The sequence below is a fragment of the Lithobates pipiens genome, unplaced genomic scaffold (assembly GCF_037356315.1).
Source record: "Lithobates pipiens isolate NorthernLeopardFrog02 unplaced genomic scaffold, aLitPip1_a1.2 Scaffold_8, whole genome shotgun sequence".
Classification (NCBI taxonomy): Eukaryota; Metazoa; Chordata; class Amphibia; order Anura; family Ranidae; genus Lithobates; species Lithobates pipiens.
This window is the reverse complement of record NW_027507903.1, coordinates 181255886-181269125: the sequence shown is the minus strand read 5'-3', so window position 1 is coordinate 181269125 and position 13240 is coordinate 181255886. Positions and strand designations below refer to the sequence as shown.

At 45.8% G+C, this 13240-nt stretch overlaps 1 protein-coding gene across 7 annotated transcripts in view; it reads right to left on the bottom strand.

Annotated features, from left to right (window-relative positions):
- The window catches only part of KIF21A (kinesin family member 21A), a 270632-nt gene that overhangs the window by 88413 nt on the left and 168979 nt on the right, over positions 1-13240 (bottom strand). For all 7 annotated transcript variants that reach the window (XM_077473889.1, XM_077473892.1, XM_077473894.1 and 4 more), the window contains 3 exons: positions 11503-11650; positions 9301-9495; positions 4149-4250 (listed from right to left, as the gene is read on the bottom strand). In XM_077473889.1, coding sequence (XP_077330015.1) covers positions 4149-4250; positions 9301-9495; positions 11503-11650 — 445 coding nt within the window. The remainder of the gene's footprint in view (positions 1-4148; positions 4251-9300; positions 9496-11502; positions 11651-13240) is intronic.

Below are 13240 nucleotides of genomic sequence, written 5' to 3'. Positions count from 1 at the left end.
GTGGCACTGTGGGGTGGCACTGTGGGCACTATGGGCACAGACGGGGGGGCACTTACTTTTACTTTTAGTTATACTTCAGGATGGCACTGCGGGAGGCAGGTGGGCACTGGCAGGTGGCATGTGGTGCCTTGCATTGCTGGCCGTGATCGGGACTGATGTCCCGATCACGGCCGCCGGTGATCGGCTTTTTTTTTTCTCCTCGCGCTGTCAGCGCGAGGAGGAATAATAGCCGATTACCGGCTCCGTTCTATCACATGATCAGCTGTCATTGGCTGACAGCTGATCACGTGATAAGGGGTCGGGATCGACCCCTTGCACGGATCGGTGATCAGGCGAGTCTCATAGACTCGCCGATCACAGAGCGCGCCGCGCGCGCCCCTCAGGGGGCGCGCAGGCCGCTCGTAACCGGGACGACGTCAATAGACGTAGTCCCGGAAATCTAGGTCCGCGCTAATGCCGTCATTCGGCAATAGCGCGGTACCCAAGTGGTTAAGGGGGGAGCAGATACCTGTATAATCCAGGTATTTGCTCCCACTTCTGGGCATAGATCACCGCAGTATCTGCGGATATCTATGCTATATCCAGCGCCTCCTACATCCCGCTGTCTTCTGGGGACACACGGGTCCCAGAAGACAGCAGGGACCAGTAGAATTGCACAGCGTGACTCGCGCATGCTCAGTAGGGAACCAGGCTGTGAAGCCGCATGCCTTCACTTCCCGATTCCCTTACCGAAGATGGCGGCGACTCCACCCAAGAGCCGAGGGAAAGATCGGCTTCAGGTGCTGACATCGCAGGCACCCTGGACCGGTAACTGTCCATATTTTAAAAGTCAGCAGCTGCAGTATTTGTAGCTGCTGACTTAAAAAATAAAAAAAATTTAAATGCATTTGGCGGAACTCTGCTTTAATAGTGCTTAACACCATTTTCCTGTCTACTCCTTGCTGAAAAAACAGCAGGATCCTGGATATGGAAAAAAGAGCACGGATGCCAACCTTTCTCCGCACACATGGAGATGTACGCCGTCCAGGAACTATTATATATCTTCCGAGAAGAAACATTTCCGTGCTCTCAACATTGGGATCACCGAATCTGACAGACCCCGGGTTCCTCAACGCATGGCTCTCAATAGCTGTGCCGTTAAAGCCGGCGATGGTAAAGCAGGATGGAGAATCGGACCTTGAGACAGAAGGTCCTCTCGTAATGGCAGTGGTCAAAGAGCGTCTACCACCAGACGCACCAGGTCTGTGTACCAGGAACGCTGAGTCCAAACTGGGACCACCAATATTACTGGGATCCCCTCGGCTTCCACTCTGCGAACCAGATGTGGCAACGGCTTCAGTGGAGGAAAAGCATAGATCAGCTGGTACTGATCCCACGGAGCCACCAGCGTGTCTGGCGCATCTGCCTACGGATTTTTTATCCTTGACAGGAATCTTGGCACCCTCTGATTGAGACGGGGGCCAGAAGATCCACGTCTGGTGTGCCCCACCTCTGGCACAGTAACCTGAATATCTCCAGATGCAACGCCCATTCTCCTGGGTCCAGCATCTGGCGACTCATGTAAATGACCTATGCCACTGCAGTGGCGTTGTTTGACTGGATCCTGATCGGACGTCCTTGCAGTCTCATTGACCATGTGGAGAGGCACAGCCTGATCGCTCTCAGTTCGAGCAGATCGATAGGCAACTTGGATTCTTCCCGTCGACCAGAGGCCCTGAGCCAACTGAACCCCCATTACTTCACCCCAGCCGAAAAGGCTGGAGTCCTGTGTGATCACTGTCCACTTTAGAAGTAGGAACGACCTTCCAGCCTGAATCACCATGGACCTCTGCCACCAGATCAGTGATTCTCTGACTGACTGGCTCACCTGAATCCAACGATCCAGGGACAACTGAGATCTGTCCCATTTTCACAAGATCTCCTTCTGCAGGACTCTGGTGTAGAACTGGGCAAACGGTACAGCCCCAAAGGAGACCACCATGAGCTCCAGGACTCGCACACAAAAGCAAAACAACGACCACCTGCGGTTCATCCGCAGTTTCACCGCAGATCTAAGAGTCTGCAGCTTGTCTGAAGGGAGAAAAACTCACTTCCATTTAGTCCAGCAGGAAGCCTAGGTACTCCAAACGCTGAGTCGGTACATCAAGCAATGAACGCGTTGAGGACCGCCATCAGGGTGTCCATGGGCATGCGGTAGTCTGCAGGTGACCCGGTTGCCATTGCCTGGACTTTGGGGGAAGAAACACTAGTTTCTGAGCCATGCTGACCCTATCCTGTCTGCCACCCTAAGGGGACTTAGGACAGTGACAGTCCCACCCTCCCTGCTGCCGTTGACTGAGGGGCTCATTCCCGCCAGACTCACCACCCTGGGGAGTTCTGTGCTGTCCATAAGTGGTGCCTGTAGTCCCTGAGTGTGCCCAGGTGCAGAGGAAACCAAAAACTGAGTTGGTGATAACCGTTGGAACGATCGCTAAAACGATCAGAAAAAATGCTCAGGCTTCCATAAATTGGCCGCTCTGCATCCAGTACACAGACGGGAAACACAGGGAAAAAAGGCTGTGAGAGCACATGAGCCATGCTGCTGTCAGGAAACACTGAAATATGTTCAGGCTTCCAGAAAATGGCCACCAGTGCCGTGAACAGGAATCACATAGAAAATGGCCGCTAAAGCCCAGAATCAGCCTGCTTTGCCCACACCTAACTAAAATGGCCGCCAAACATTGCCATGAGGTAGATATAAAAAAAAAAAACTGCAAAGCCACAGCGCTACACCATTCCCAGCAGACCCTCACAGGCACCTTCCAGGGGCATACCATACATGTCCCAGGACCACCGCCATTCAGCCAGCCTCCCCATGCCAGGTGAGAGCCCACAGAGAGCACCTATATAGGCACACACACACCGCTCAGCAGCCACATGCAGCTTCCCCCCCCCCCCCCCCGAAGGGGGGAGGGAGGGAAGATAGGGACCAGGAGAGAAGATAGGGAGGTGAGGGCGCCCCCGAATCGATCTCCCAGGGAATGCCCAGCTGCTCAGCCCCATCAGAACAGGGAGAGCTGTACTTACCAGTCCTGAAGAGCTGGGAGACATTCCATTGTAGATCTACTCCTGATCAGTACAGGGTAGCTAATGGCCTTGGCATACTGTGATGCAGACATCAGTAGCCCGGTCATATGTATGCCCCGAAGCATAAAAGCTCACCAACCACCTCTGGAGCTGAGATATGTCGTGGCCTGCCGAGCCGTAGCTGCGACCTGCACACGCTCGATGGCCGGACTGGGGAGACTACAAGGATAAGTGAACCAGCCTGTCACCCAGCCGGCTGTTGATAGAAGATCACAGGATCACTCATCTTGCGCAAAAAACAAAAAAAAACACGGACCTATGGGCCTGCAGGGTTCCTATGTCTGTCTCCTTCACTAGGCAAAATAAAACTGATTACTGCAAGGCAAAGTGGAGGGTTGATACCTAGGGGACCGCCCCCTGGGCGGAACTGAAAGTTCTGAGTGTTGTGTTACAACTTTGCCTAGTGTCTCCTAAAGGGAAAGGTATACAACCCAATAGTCTAAGAGAGGAGCTGTATTGGTCAGTGAATATAAGAGAAATCACCTTAATTTGAATCCAAGTGTAAAAAACGACAGTCCATACAGCAAGCGAGGGAATAAGATACAGCAGGCAATACAGTCAACGCATTTCACGCCATTCTTGGTGCTTAATCATAGCTGCATTGCTTTGCAGCTATGATTAAGCACCAAGAATGGTGTGAAACCTATTAGCTAGATTGCCTGCTGTATGGACTCCAGAGTTTCTGCTACATGCAGAGCCAGCATCCTTTGCTTGTGCAGTGGAGGTGGAACTGTAAGGGTGAATACCTTAAGTGGTGTAATACTTTGCTTTGTAACTTCAACTATCCGCATCTTTTTTTTCTGACCGCTCCGACAAGCTTTATAAATTCTGCACTTTGGATGTAGAGATGCGAAGACTGCAGATAAATAGCTATAACATATGTAGGAGGATTTGTTTCATCTCTACATATCACCTGAGGTTAGTCACGTCACCAGGTATAAGGAAGGTTTTACAACCACTTTAATGGTCTAACAAAAATTTCCTACACAACTTAAAAAAAAAAAAAAAACACAACAACTTACCTTACCAACAGCCATGGAAAGAAAGTGACCAAGCAAATACCGTGCCTCAGTTAAAGTGCAAGAGCTAATGACGGCTGTGACATCAAGTGTTTCTCTTTCTTCCTAGACAACAAAAAGCATTTAATACATTCAGCAACAATTTCAAGTCATTTAGGTGGTGTTTGAACAATAAAAATTAATGAAAACCCTCTGCACATCTATGATTACAAGTGGAACATAAACCTATAGTTTTGTCCAAAGAATTATGTTAACTTACCCTTTCACCCCCGGCATGTTTCATTCCCCTCATTACCAGGGCATTTTCAGTGCTGTAATACCTTGACCAAGGTAATCTAATTTTTTGCCAAAATGTTTTTCAAATGAAGAAACATGCTGGTTTTAAGGTGTTTAAAAATAAGTGAAGGTGCACTATTCCATTAAAAGTTGCCCACCAAAGCAAAGTGCAAATCTTTCACCATTTGTGGAAGAAAGTTCCCTGGAGGATAAAATTGCATGGTGTAAAATGGATAGATGTCATGGATTTGATAAATGCTCACCGTCACCCCCTCCATCTCCTCATTGGCTCACTGGCTGCGATAGACAGGGGGAGGGAGCATCCCATGGGAGCAGTGGTTCACCTGCACACTGCTGCATTGCGATGGGATTCAGGTAAGTATTAGGGGGGCTGCTGTACAGAGGTGGTTTTTTACCATCATGCATAAAAAGCATGAAGGTAAAAAACCTTGAGCCTTTACAAACACTAAGTGGTTGAATATACTGTTATTTAAAGCTTTTTCTGTTTCAATATGTTCATTTGAAATTCGAATAAACAAGAAAATAGAATCTGCTCCCTGAGCGCCCTCGCAGGGGCTACAAAACATGAATACAAAACCAAAGGGCAAACCATCGCATTGTACTTATAACAAAAGATGAGTAGGGGATGGTATCGAGACTGGCTACAGTACCGAACAACTTGTCCCCTTGTTGTCTCTGGGGGGGGGGGGGGGAGCCCTTCCCCCACTACCCCCGTCCATGGGGGGCAGCCGTATTTGTTAGCAATGGGAGAGATTATAAAGAAGAGTGAAAGGAGATAGGGAACAAAAGAAAGAAGATTAGAGAGAAGAGAGGGGGGAAAAAGGAAGGGGGAAGCTTGGACGTGGATGCCTCGCGAGGGGAGTCAGACCAAGCCCAGACATGCAGCTTGGAGCTCAGGGAACTCATAGGAGATCCACGGCTCCCAGATTTTTAGAAATTTAGCATGAAAATCATGAACAATACTGGACATACGTTCTTGAAGTAGCATAGCAGTCATGCGGGTTTTAACCCCTTGGAAATCTACCCGTTGGGCCTTCCAGGCTTTCGGCAATGGTCCGCTTGGCCGCTATAAATAGATAGGTAGTCAGCTTCTGCTGAGGGCCTCGCAAACCAGGTATCGGACAATGGGGGAGAGCTAGCTTAGCATCCCTTCGACTCGTTAGGTGAAAGTGTCTGCAGCAAACCAAAAACCCTAGACCAGAACCCCACCAGCCTTGGGCAGGCCCACATGTGCATGACATCACCCCGCTGCCCACAGTTGCGAAAGCATCCATCAGTACTCCCAGGGAAAGCCTGAGCTGTGCGGGCTGGTACCCAATACCATCGGAACAATACTTTGTATGCGGCCTCCAGGGTATTTGTGTTGAACAAGCATTTGGCGACCATTCTCCAGGCCTTGCTCCATTCCTCTGAGTCTACTGGGGCCTGAAGGTCCTTTTCCCATTGAGCCATATAAGAGAGGGATGCTGATGGCGGGCGTCCATTCAAGGATGCATAAATGGCCGAAATAAGGCCTGGGGACCCCGGGGCGTGTTGGCATGCATGCTTGAAAAAAGTTTTTTGGAATGGGTAGGTGGATGTGCGGCACAACGTTGCAATCCAGTGCTTTAATTGGATAAAATGATAATGCTCGTTAGCCGGTGCCCCGTGTTTCCCGAATACCCTCCCAGGAGGAGAAGGTGCATGAAGAAAGAAAATTTTGGACTCGTGGGTAGCCATGTGAGGGCCACCAGCAGAATGCCTGGGGCTCCTCCAGACCCGGGGGGAAAAGAAGGTTATGGGTGATGGGGAGCAGGGGTAGAAAGGGGGACATCAGATTGCCTGAAAAGCGAACCGAGTCCCAAACCTGCAGACAATATAGCAGCATGGGACTCAGAGAGGGAGGGCGCAGATTCCTGGGGAGCCAGAGTAGTGCCTGAAGTGAACATGGGTCACAGCCAGGTACCTACAAGAGCACCCACAGAGGAACATCCATGGTTGCATGAAGCCTAGTCAACGGGGAGATCTGGGCCGCTGTGTAGTATTTAGAGATATTGGGGACCCCCAAACCTCACCTGAGCCTATGGGTAAAAAGGGTCACTCTAGGTACCCTGGGGCGTTTGTGCGCCCACATAAATTGGAGGATCCTATTCTGCAGGAGTCGAAGGAAAAAAGTGGGTACTCGGACAGGAAAAGTGCAAAAATAATAAAGGACTTTAGGCAGGATCGTCATTTTAGCCGGCGAGATCCTGCCTACCCATGAGAGCGTGGGAAATTGCCAAGCCTGCATAAGGGTGGACACCGTTCGCAACAGGGGATAGTAATTGGCAGAGAAAAAGGAAGAATAAGATGGCATTAGTTTGACACCTAAATAATCTGTCGAGTGGGGTGCCCAACGGTAGGGGAAATGGTCCTGGAAGCGCTGCACCGGTTCCAGAGGGCGGTTGACATTCAGCGCTGTGGTCTTAGAGGGGTTAATTTGAAGACCCGAGAAGGCTGAAAATCGGTCCAATACTAGTTGCAGGTTGGGCAGGGAGATGAGCGTGTTTGACAGAGTCAAAAGGGCGTCGTCCACAAAGAAGTTCACTTTATATTGAGTGCCCGCGTAAGGGACTCCCGAGATGTCACCATTGGCCCTGATCACCGCCGCCAGCGGCTCCAATGCCAGGATAAAAAGCGCCGGGACAGAGGGGCATCCCTGTCTGGTCCCCCGAAGTATAGGGAAAGGGTCAGAAAGAAAACCACATTTTACCGACGCCGATGGTGCGGAATAGAGGGCTTGGATCCATTGCAGAAAATGTGGCCCAAATCCCCATTTAGTTAAAACAAAATAAAGGTAGTCCCAGGAGAGCGAGTCAAATGCTTTATAAATATCCAGGGAAAGCAAAAGTCCTGCTATTTTACGCTGACTGAGTATATGGAGGAGATGGACAACCTTGCGGACATTGTGCCCCGCTTGGCCACCAGAGGCACAAAGCCCACCTGATCCCTGTGAATGAGAGCCTGAAGGTATCTGTTGACTCACGTGCTCAGAACTTTTTCCAGAACCTTCAGGTCAACATTCAACAGGGAAATGGGACGAAAGAACTGCGGGTCCGTGGCTTCCTCGGGTGACTTGGGGATCATAGAAATATGGGCTTTCAGCGAGTCTGGTGAGGGCCTCGCACCTTCCTGCCAGGAGTTGAAATAGGAAGTTAGGTGGGGCGTGAGCAGGGGTGCAAATGTCTTATAGTAGAGACCAGTAAAGCCGTCTGGGCCCGGGGCCTTGGATGGCTTAAGGGAATTTAGGGCTTGGGCGACCTCCAGTTCAGTTATAGGAGCATTCAAATTATTATGTGCCACCGAGGACAATTAAGGAAGACTAAACGATTGGAAAAAACTCTCGGCCTTGTCCCGGTCGAAGGCAGCTGGGTCCACTATATAGAGATGAGATTAAGGAGGCAAAGCCAGCCACTACCTTAGATGGATTTGACGTGAATCCCCCTCCTCTCACCTGTAGTCAAACTGGCCTGCTCGGGCGCCCCACTGAATTAAGTTTCCTAGCCAACATAGGACCAGGTTTGTTCAAGCAACTGTAAAATTTATACTTGGACCAGTGCAGGGCCTTATCCGCCTGAGTAGAGGTGAGCAGGTCCAACTCAGTGGCCAAGTTGTCACGTGTCTGCCTATGGGCTACCGTAGGATGCGCCTTCCACGTCGCATCTGCTGCTTCTAACAAGGAGGTCAACTCCCATATCCGCTGCTCCCTGGCTCGCTTCGTACGGGAAGCGATCTGGATCAGATGTCCCCTGACCGTCGCCTTGTGGGCTTCCCACAAAGCAACTGAAGAATCGACGAGCCTACATTTTCCGTGAAATAAGTTTGGATATGTGTTTATCTGGGAGCATGTGGCTTGCGTACTCAGAAGGGATTCATTAAGCCGCCAAAGGTAGGCGGGCGGGAGAATCCCGCCAAGGAGATTCCAAGAATCAGGGGGGTCATGGTCAGACCATGGAGAGGCGGCAATAATGATCTTATGTACCAACGGCAGGGAGCCGAGTTGCAGAAACACGTGATCTATTCTACAGAAACTCTGGTGGGGGTTCGAGAAAAAGGTAAATTCCTGGGACAACGGGTGTTGCTCGTGCCACACGTCCACCACGCCATATGATTGGAGTTATTTAAATCTTTTTCAATTATATATGAAGGCAGTCTTTACTGTCTGACATACATTTGCTTTTCTGAAGAGAAGCCATTGTTCATGGATAAATCCTAATCCCCCCAAAATCATTACCACAATTATGGGTTATCAATGGCATTTTTTATACACTACAACCCCTCAATCATTGGTGATCGCTGGCACTATAAATCCCATCAAACAATCCCACAACATTGGTGGTCAATAGCCCTTTAGCCCTCTCCACCCATTACCCCAATGGCCACCAAAAACCATTTAAAAACACTCCTAGCTCATTGCAACCTGGAAGATTTAATGAATGGATTCTCTCATTCACTCACCATTGTGATGGTCAATGAGCGTGGCTTGTACCCTTTACTGGTGATGCTCACTGTCAAATCACTGTGTGATCACAGGACTGTACAGAAACACACACACACACACACACTCACTATTATCAAAGAGTAACACATGCTAGGAGGGGACTACATTACTGTAAGTGAAAGCATTACCATCATAAAAGCGACACAGGTACTCTATTTGTACCCACTGAAGTACAAGTATATTGGGAATATAAAAAAGCACTTGTTTAAACTAAGATACACTAAGTACACTATGATTACTTTTTAATAGTAAATATAGTTACTTTTCTCTAAGATATTTTCAAGTGGGTTCCTACTAGTAAGCCCACTTTAAAAGTCTATACCGGTGCCAAACACTTACCTTGGCCTCTTCCATCTGCATAATATTGGCTTGACATTCAGATATGTTATCATTAATGTAGTCAATATTTGCACTAAGAGATTCTATTTCTTCATTCATGTGATTGATGTTTTTGTCAGGATCTCCATTATCCTTCATAATTCGGTCTCTTTTCCTGGTTACTTTTTCTTTTCTTTTTGTAAGTTCTTCACGTTGCTGTTATGAGAAAAACAAAAAACATTTTTGAAAATGCACACAGCATTGCCCTTATCAAAAAAATATTGTTTACGAATTGCCAATTTGTACTGTATGTCTTCTTCCACACTAAAAATACAAGAATTTTTCCAGGCATAAAAAAATAAAAATAATAAAAAATAAATAGACACTGTTATGTGCCCGGTTACATGGGCAGATGCCCAATTAGATGGGCAGATAAAGGTTTACAATTTATTGAAAAGAATACAAATTAGAATTTATTAGATAAGGACAGAATACACACTGGTCTGCAGGTCAGTTAAGCAGGGATACGAGAGACATGTACAATATTTTATAATCAGGAACCCTGGAATTAACTTTACAGTCTCCAGGAACCCCTGCTAATAAGTACTATATCTGCAACTCACTATTTTAGTGAAGGCAGATGGCTAAAAAGATCGTAGTCAGTGGTTACTCATTACTCAAGGAATCCCTAGCAATCTCTGGAGGAATCCTGATTGTGAAAGGCTGATTTATACAATACCTAGCAAGCAGTGTGATACAGCCAAATAGGTGGGGGGAGAAGCAGAATGTGTTTTGGGGTGTAATTTGTGGTATGCATATGCTGTGGGAGAGTAACCTGTTAATATGACAGTATTCAGAAGAAAAAAAAATCTTAATTTTGCAAAGAATTGTGGGAAAAACAACTGCAACTCATCATGCCTCTTAATACCTTGGAATATCTACTTTCCAAAAAGGGGTAATTTGGGGGGGTATTTGTACTTTCCTGGCTTGTTAATGTCTTAAGAAATAAGATAGGCCATCAGTATATCAGGTGTGATCAATTTACAATGATTGGCATCATAGCTTGTGGACTCTCTAATTTTCACAAAGACTAAATAATTTACACTGCTATTTTTACCAAAGATATGTAGCAGTATAAATGAGAAAAATGCATATTTTACCAAATTTTTGGTCTTTAATTTATAGTGCAAAAAATAAAAAATAAAACGGTGGCGATCAAATACCACCAAAAGAAAGCTCTATTTGTGTGATAAAAAGGACAACATTTTCATAACTGGGTAATTATCATTCAAAATGTGAGAGCACCGAATGCTGAAAATTGGTCTGTTCGAAAGAGGGTGATAGAAAATATGAAAAGTTAATTTTCAGGGTTTTCATATGCATGAAGTGGAAACTTTCAGGGGGAAAAAAAAACATACCTCCTATGATTTAAAAGTTAACAAAACCTGCTCTAAATTCCAATGCTGAGACCGCATTTAGAGCTTAGCAAATTCAAGTATGTTTCCTGATGCATTTTTGGCCCTGATAGACTTCAATGGAAGTGCCGGAAAAAATTGCTTCATGAATGTTTTTTACACAATTTCTTGCCTCTTCTCAAGAATTTATAAGCCAAAAAAAGTAAAAAAAAATAAAAAAACCCTACAATCAAAAAAAAAAAAAAATCGAAAAAAACACACATGGTCAAGTATGAAAGGGGGGGCTTAAATATTTTCTATAGAACACTTACACTGTTGCTAAAAATCGATGGTGATGCTTGGCTGCCAAATTGACCCTCTAACATTCTGGTCACTAACAAAAAACGCATATCGAGCAAGAACATCCGACTGATTTTTTTTTTGATAATGCATTTTTGTTGCAGATCAGTGACTGAAAGTACTGAAACCAGTGTGTCAACATAACTGCAGTTTAGAAGGAGAAAATGCAGTTCCTCGTTTTCTTATACAATGACTAAGGTTTCTAGCCTGCTGCACCAAAAACACCTTTCAGAACATAAACAGCTGTGCAAGAATTAGAAAGAAGTGGTAAAAGGGATCCCCACAGTTGCTACCTGGAAATAAAGGAATCGGCATCCCACTTTATCTGTGAAATAGCTACCTATATGGGTAAAGGGGCATCATGGGGAGTCTTTATAGTTCAAAATTATGAAATGAAAATTCTATTTTATGCTCTGTATATTTTACTCTCATTACTATGTGCCAGCAATTCTAAATGGAAATATTTTACCTTCAGTAGTCGGTTCATGTCAGTTTCCATATTGGAGATGGTCATCCGCTGCATCACTATGTCTGTGATCCTTCGTTCCAGTGACTGCCACTTCTGTTTGGCTGCCTTTGAAGTGTAAATGCTTGATCCCTTTCTTTGATGTTTCCTTCTGAGAATAAAATCGGCATGTAGGGTCATTTATAAGATTTGTTGTGTTAGAAAAAAAAATACACACACATACACATACATATACATATATATATCTAGCAAATTGGTACTATGCAGTACTACATGTTAATTAAGTTTTACTTACTGTAATTATCTAGACTGCTGTGATATTGCTATGCATCCTCCCACACCTACTGTTCTCAGCAGGAGATCATGAACATTTTGCAATGACTACTGTACCTTCATTAAAATGATAAATCTGCACTTAGCACAGTGTAGTTAAAAATAAAGTAGCCTTCCTTCGAACATGGGTAATGAGACTGTTTCTACCATTGCATAGAACTTGGCAAAAGCTGTTACAGATGAATACAATTCTATAATCTTTAAAACTTTTTTTTTTTTATCTAGCCATAAGAAGTGCTGGTAATGACCATTATTGTGGGGGGGGGGGGGTTCAAAGTTATTAGCACAAATGCAGAAGTCTAGGCATTGTTCTAGTGAAATCTGTCTAATATGCAGCTATATCAAGAGACTGTCAGCTCCTAACACATCTCGGCTTATATGTACACAGTCTTTGAATCTGATAATTCTACGGCTGCTCTTTCCATAAGAAATGCAAGTAATGTTTTTGACTGTAAACACACACAAAAAAAATAAAAAAATAAAAAGGAGAGGCCCCACTTTTCTTTTTTTTATTAGTTAAAAAAGTTTCAAAAATCCAATAGATTTCGTTCCACTTCACAATTGTGTCCCACTTGTTGGTGATTCTTCACAAAAAATACAATTTTTATATCTTTATATTTGAAGCCTGAAATGTGGCAAAAGGTTGAAAAGTTCAAGGGGGCCGAATACTTTCGCAAGGCACTGTATAGTTCTGGAAGCTGGCTTCCTTGAATTAATCAGGGTAGAGATAACTGACCCGGAAAAGCCCACGTTTCTTCAGAATATGGGTTTCAATAGCCAAGCCATTAAATTTACAGACCGTAAGGTAGGATGGAGCATTGCTCCTGTGAGAGTAGGTCTGGCAGTAGTGGGAGGGACCATGGACCCTCCACTGCCATCTTTACGGTCTTTACAATTTCTGCATACCATGACCTTCTGGGCCATGCTGGTGCTACCAGAATTACCGGCTTTCTTTCCAGCTTGATCTTGCAAAGTCGTTGTGCCAGCAACAGAACAGGTGGAAATGCATAGATCAGTGAGAACTGAATCCACAGGGTCACCAACGCATCTGTTCTGCATGCGAGTGGATCCCTTGTCCTGGACACGAAGTTGACCAACTTCATGTTGAATCTGGATGCTAGATCTACTTCCGGAGTCCCCCATCTTTGGCAAACAGCCCGAAAAATTTCGGGGGTAAAGAGGCCATTCCCCTGGGAATAACTGCTGGCGACTCAAGTAGTCCGCCTGCCAATTATCTACTCCCGGAATGAAGACTGGCAATAGGCACAGAACATTCCTTTCTACCCAAGCTAGAATATGGTTCACATCTCTCTGCGCTGAGAGACTCTTGGTGCCCCCTTGGTGATTGATATAGGCCACAGCTGTGACATTGTCGGATTGGATCCTGACAGGACAATCCCGTAACCTG